The 7,055-nt window shown below is 35.6% G+C and overlaps 1 protein-coding gene across 1 annotated transcript; it reads right to left on the bottom strand.

The window, feature by feature from the left end:
* Positions 1–1,666: 1,666 nt before the first annotated feature.
* On the bottom strand, positions 1,667–5,365 carry LOC119614330 (the record flags this gene model as incomplete). Its single annotated transcript, XM_037970473.1, has 1 exon — positions 1,667–5,365. A coding segment is annotated over exon 1 (3,699 nt), but the record flags the coding sequence as incomplete, so codon positions are not given.
* Positions 5,366–7,055: the final 1,690 nt, after the last annotated feature.

Here is a 7,055-nt window from a genome sequence, read left to right as displayed (position 1 = left end):
ATCGGGGCTGTCGCAACTGTACACGTTGTGTGTTCTGGCCAAACAGTTCAGGCAGTATTCATACCGCCGAGCCACTACAAAACGCTCTGCTGACTCCATCGCCAAAAAACGCCGGCAGAACCGTAGCGCGTGGTAACGGTCACAGAGTCGGCACTGGTGCACTGTTGGGTCTCTTGGTGATTGATCTCGCATGCTGTAAGGAGAAAACGTATGAGTAATGTTGATTTAAGAAGTAATGGGAATGGAAATGGGAAAAAACGATTATGATAGGATATAGGAATGTGGGATAAACAATGTTAGTAAGTAATTAGTCGCTAGTTTGAACGTTATTATATGGCAGATAGCATAATTTAGTGATGGGACGAGTGATGATGCCGCCTTTTGTACGAACATCAACTACTCGAACATAATTATCGCAACCGCTGTGTATTTTTTCTATTCTGCCTAAACGCCATTCACATGGTGGTAGAAGATCGTCAATTACCACTACAAAATCTCCTATTTTTAGATTAGGCGTAGAAAACTTCCATTTATATCTCTTATGGAGTGATTTTAAGTATTCTTGCTTCCACTCGATCGCAAGTTTTTGGTTAATCGCTTTTAGTTTTTCCCATCGATTTATTAAGGAAAGATTTTGATAGTTTGGATCGGGTAAAGCCATAATTGGACCGCCACGGAGAAAGTGTCCTGGGGTCAACGCGGTAAGATCAGCTGGGTCCTCAGAGAGAGCGGATATGGGCCTAGAATTCAATACACCTTCAATACGAGCTAACACCGTGGTAAACTCTTCAAATGTGAACCGATGGGCTCCTGCCACCCGCTTTAAATGGAATTTAAAGCTTTTGACCGCCGCTTCCCAAAGTCCTCCCATGTGGGGAGCCTGGGGGGGAATGAAAGACCACTCAAACCCATGAGTTATGTATTTTTGAGCAATGTCTTGAGAAACGGAGTTTATAAAAGTAGTAAATTCCTTGCGTAAAGCTCGATTCGAACCAACAAAATTTCTACCATTGTCAGAGACTAGTTTGTGTGGAAGACCACGGCGACCAACAAATCGGGCGAATGTTGCTTGGAACGCAGCTGCAGAAAGGCTGGAACAGGGCTCTAAATGGACCGCTTTTGTAGCAAAACATACAAATACGCATGCATATCCTTTGATGATAGATGATCTTCGTAAATTGGAACTTTTAAGCTCAAACGGACCGGCAAAATCTACTCCGGTTATGTTGAATGGGAAGGACAGGGTACAGCGGTCGGTAGGCAAAGCCGCCATAATTTGAGAGCATGGTTGTTTCTTATGAATTATACAAGTTTTGCAATATCTTATGAGTTTTTTAACTTTGAGTTTAAGACGAGAGATATAAAATTCGGTTTGTATCATCCGACACATTAAGGTGCATTCTCCATGGGCTAGAATCTCGTGCAAATGGGATAAATATAGGTTACAAAAGTGTGAATTTCGGGGTAGAATGATTGGGAAACGCTCGTTGTAGGGTAATAAAGAATTGGCTAGGCGACCATTGACTCTTAAAAGACCTTTGGAGTCTAGAAATGGATTTAATGTGAATAAAGAGCTGTCTTTTGGAATGGGCTGATTTTCAGAGAGTAATTCATATTCACGCTGGTAGAATTCTTTCTGAGCTAACATTATTAATCTGGACTTTACAGAATTGACTTCCTGTTGACTGAGTTGAGAATTGTGATCAGCTAAGTTGTTGGTTTGATTGGCAAACGAAGGTTTAAAACGCCGAATATATCGAAAAACGTATGCAAGAACTCTTAACGATCTCGTGTAGGAGGAGAATCTTTTAAGAATGTCTACGGAAGAGACTGTAGTTTGAAAGCTACTGATGGGAACCGTTAAGCTTTGGGTTTGTGTTTGCTTAAGAATAGAAATTTCGGGAGATTTCGTGGTATTCAACGGATTATTCTGTGGCCATTCCGAAACCGGGTTTGTAAGCCATGGTGGGCCCTGCCACCAAAGTTGGTTGTTGATTAAGTCCTGTGGTCTGCATCCTCTGGAACCTAGATCAGCGGGATTGAAATGAGTTGGAACATGGCGCCATTTTGCATTTGGCAATAATTTATGGATTTGGCCTACACGATTAGAAACATAGATTTCTTTCCAGGTTGAAGGTGGCTTAGCAAGCCATCCTAAAACAATCGATGAGTCACACCATAAAATGATTTCGTGATTTTTCATATTAAGCGAAGATATCGTATATTGTACTAGTTTAGCTAGCATAACTGCGCCAGAAAGTTCCAAGCGCGGTAAAGTTGTAGATGCTATTCGTTCCAGCCATAATTGCTGAATGAGAATTTTGCCTTTAATGACTACGGGTGATATCCAGCCAGCTGGATCGAACAATTTGGCTACTGAAGATACGATTTTGCGTTTGGTTATTTTTGTTTCTTGAGGAATAGATTCAAAAGTATATGTGAACGAATCAGTCAGTGCGTTCCAGCGAATGCCGAGAGTTTTTGTCGCACTGGAATCATGAAATTTGAGAAAATCAGAATCATAAAGATCTTCTTTGGGAAAAGAAGCTAACAAACGAGAGTTATTGGAGGTTAATTTCTTTAATAAGAAACCAGCTGATTCTAGAGTTTGCACCAGCTCTTTCTGGGATTTTATAACCTCTTCGAGAGAATGACCACCAGTTAGAATGTCGTCTACATAAGTTTCTCTACGTAATATATCAGCTGCTTTGGGAAACTTATCTTCGGAATCAGACGCTAACTGGATTAATGTCCTAATGGCTAAAAATGGTGCACAATTTATACCAAATGTAACAGTCTTTAACTGGTAATCTTTGATGGCCTCCCGGGGGGATTTTTGGAAGAGTATTCTCTGAAACGGTCTGTCTTGGGGATTGACTAATATCTGACGATACATTTTTTGTATGTCACCGCTGAAAACAAATTTGTAAAAACGCCAATTTAATATCACTGTCATCAGATCAGCTTGAAGTGTGGGACCAGTATAAAGAACGTCGTTTAATGAAAACCCTGACTTAGTTTTGCGGGAAGCATTGAAAACAACCCTAACCTTCGTAGATTTGCTTTCTGGTCTTACGACTGCATGATGAGGGAGATAAAAGGAGTTACATTTATTTTCCGAAAAGTACTCACGAGAAGTTGTTTCTTCCATATGATCGAGGGTTATATACTCAATGAGCACGTCGTTATATTGAGTGCTTAACGCGGGATCTTTTTCCAACATCTGTTCCATCCGAACATATTGACTAAGAGCGATAAATCTTGATGGGCTAAGAAACCTTGATTCCGGGAACTCCTGTCGAAATGGTAATCTGACCATATATCGTCCATTTGGTAAGCGTGTTGTGGTTTGTTGATAAAATTTTTCACAATATTCATCCTCTGAAGAAGCTGGCCGGGTTGATGGAATTTCTTCCTGCTCCCAAAACTTCCGAACTAATTCATCCAAGGTAAAGTCTTCAGTGGAACCAACGCATGTTGAAAACGAGTATATTGGCTGAGTCTTCACGGGGCCACTAAGCACCCATCCGAAAACCGTTCTATATGCAGAAGCAGAGCCACATACATCTCGTTTGATGCCATCAAGATTTATATAACGCTCACTGTCATTTCCAAGGATTAAATCGATCGAGGAAGATATATTAAAATTTGGATCAGCTAAGTCAATACCAGAAAGCTCAATTGGGTTAGGGAGTTCAAAGGAAACCGAGGGAATCTTATTCGTGACTTTAGGTAAAACGATAGCAGTTACGGGTAACCGAAACTTGGATTTGTGCGAGACCAAAACCAAATCACATTCTTTTTCTGAAACTTGAGTTTGACCGCCAACTCCTATTATTTCGCAGTATGATTTTCTAGATGGGATATTTAAACGATTTCGAACCTTTTCAGATATAAAGGTCCTCTCAGAACCTGGGTCAATGAGAGCTCTAATCGAGAATAATTCCCCTCTACTTTCTATTTGAACCATTGCAGTTCGTAACAAGACTTTAGTATCACTCATGGCATAATTCGCATTAACTTGGAAAGTTTTGTGAGCATTTGAGGTTGCTGGACCGTTTTCAGATTCATTTGACTCAACGGATCTAGAATTAGTCGTTTTTGGATCAGATTTTATGTTTTGATCGTTTTTGTTTGGACACGTTTGATTTGAGCTATTCCGAGGAGGATTAAAAGAACGCATGTGAAGCAGTGTGTGATGCTTTTTACCACAATTTAAACAGGAATTTTTGCTCATACAATTCTTTTTCGTGTGAGATTGTGACAAACAATTGTTACAAAACTTATTCTTGAAAATGAAATCAACTCTTTCTTGAATTGAAAGCTTACGAAATTGCGAACAAGTTCTCAAACTGTGATCTTCATCGCACATTTTGCATTTGTAATTAAGTTTTTCTTGGGATGAGTACATTTGAACTTGTGAATGAGTTTCATTTTGATTAAGGAAAGCAGATTTGTTCACTTTGATAGTGGAAATTCTTTCTACGACTTCACATCGTTTAAGTAGAAAATCACTTAATTGAGACCAGGTTGGTAACTCTCTACTGGCGTTTAATGATTGTTCCCATTGAGCCAATGTTTCGTTGGGTAATTTAGAATAGACTAAATTGACTAAAATGGGGTCCCAGCCTTCAACTGATATACTCATTGTATCAAGCATAGCTAAACAGTCAGTAACTGAGCTATGAATTCTTTGTAGGGACTCATTATCCTCTACGCTAGCTACGGGAATATTGAAAAGGTTACGGATCTGATTGTCGACTAAAACTCTTACATTTTCATACCGCAACTTAAGTGCTTGCCAAGCTAGAGGAAAGTTATTATCGGTTAAAGGGAATCTTTTTACTATTGCTCCGGCTGAACCGGTAGTTTTATTTCTAAGATGATAAAGTTTTTCTGCGAGAGTTAGCCTTGGATGGTTAATGTAGACTGCCGTGAACATATCACGAAATGCCGGCCAGTCTTCATAACCTCCTGAAAATATTTGAGTATCGCATGGGGGCAATTTAAGACCTGTACTTAACCGATCATTAGATGTGTTCAATGGGGCTGAATCTATGCTAGCGCGAGCAATACTATCTCTTGACGTTTTTATCACATCAAGAAGTTTGGAAACGGTTAAATAATACATGTCGACACATGAATCGTATTGCTCTTGAGCTGTAGTTTTAACTTCTTCACTTTGATCAGAAAGCATTAGATCTTCATACGACTTTTCTACTTTACTCCAGCGAGTGTCTAAATCTTTCAGTTTTAAATCTATAAGTGCCTCAGATTGGCTTAAAATATCTTGGCTATCGCATTTTTTACAAAATGAAATTAAGTTTTTGGCATCAAATGCAAATCGCGTATTTAGAGAAGTCATTTTAATTTGTTATATGAAAAAAAATTGATAAGCTTTGTAGTTTTAATGAACTTTTAGAGAAATTCTTTGTAATTAGAAAGCGATTAAAGAAGAATCCTTTGTACTTGGGATTGATAAAGAGTAAAATTTGGACTAAAGTTGAGAAATCTTTTGTAGTTTGGATCGAAAATAGAGAAATCTATTTTAATTTGGATTGAGTTAGAGCGAAATCCTTTGTAATTTGGATTGAGAGAGATAAATCCTTTGTAATTTGGATTGTGTAAGATAAATCCTTTGTAATTCGGATTGAGTAAGAGCGAAATCCTTTGTAATTTGGATTGAGAGTAATTTGGATAGAAATTGAGAGATCCTTTGTAATTTGGATCGAAATTTAGAGATCCTTTGTAATTTGGACCGAAAATAGAGAAATCCTTTGTAATTTGGATTAATTCTCAGATAGATACAAGCAAAATTGATAGGTGAGCAAAATTCTTTAAGCAGTAAGTTAAAATTTTTTTTCAAAGTTTTGTATAGTTTTGATTAATTATCGTCAAGTTCGATAATTTTCTCAAATGTAAAGCGTAAAAAATGTTATTCAAATAGTTTAAAATGTTATAATGTTAGTAAAAGGGAAATAATTTTCATAAATATTTGTAGTTTTCTTAATAATTGCTGTAAAATGTTTTTTTTCTTTTTTGTATATATATAAAAGTTTGATCGATTATCGTTGGACTCGATAATTTTCTCAAACGTAAAGCGCAAATATTTTTTTTTGAATATTGATTAAATTTTCATAAAATCTTGTAATTTTCTTGTTACTCGCCGTAAAAATCCGCAAAATTGTAAATTATAATGATTTATATTATTATATTTTTTTTTTAATAAGCGATTATTAACTATTTCTTGATTTCTTTAAAATCAAAGAAATTTTTCTTTATCAAATTGCCGTAAATTTTCCGTAAAATTTTAATTTTCCTTTAAAGCAAGCGATTGCTTATAATTTTGATTTAAAATGATTTTATTTAGAATTATTTTTTAACCGATTTTAGTTTTAATCACTGTGCAGGTGTGTATAATTTGAAAGCAAGAGATTGCTAAATAAAAATTTTTAATTTTTTGAGAGAAAAAAAAAATATAATTTTGTTTTTTGCCAATAAAATTTTACACTGAAACCACTGTATCGAATTTTCCATTTATCAACAAGCGTCACTGTAACATTTATTCACAGTGGAATAGCAAGAACCACTTTTCCTTAGAAAATTTATTTTATTAAATTTATGATTTTATTATTTTTTATTGCCACAATATTAATTTAGAACTGTGATTATTTATTATTTTAAATTTATCACCAATTGCCAAGCGAAAATTTTAATTAAGCGAAAATTTGCATTCCAAAAAATTTTTTCAAAAATTTATTTTTAATTCGCTTTAATTTCTATAAGCAAAATTTTCCGTTTATCACAAATTGCCAAGCACCAAAAAAATTATTTATATAAAGAAGTGCAAAAAATTATCTAAAATTTTCTTTTAATATTATAAGATTTTATTTTTATATGATCAGAAAAAATTTTTTTTATTTTGTTTCACTGTGACCACTGTGCTCATTTATACATGCATAAAGAGAGAAATTATCTCCTTGAAGTAACAAATAAACCACACAAAATGTATACTCAAAAGCAACAATCAATATTCCAATAAATTATTTTTCCAA

The sequence above is a fragment of the Lucilia sericata genome, unplaced genomic scaffold (genome assembly GCF_015586225.1).
Source record: "Lucilia sericata isolate MDLA Ls3-8-SP2 unplaced genomic scaffold, ASM1558622v1 Contig002798F_arrow, whole genome shotgun sequence".
Taxonomy (NCBI): domain Eukaryota; kingdom Metazoa; phylum Arthropoda; class Insecta; order Diptera; family Calliphoridae; genus Lucilia; species Lucilia sericata.
This window is presented reverse-complemented; position numbering and strand designations above follow the sequence as displayed.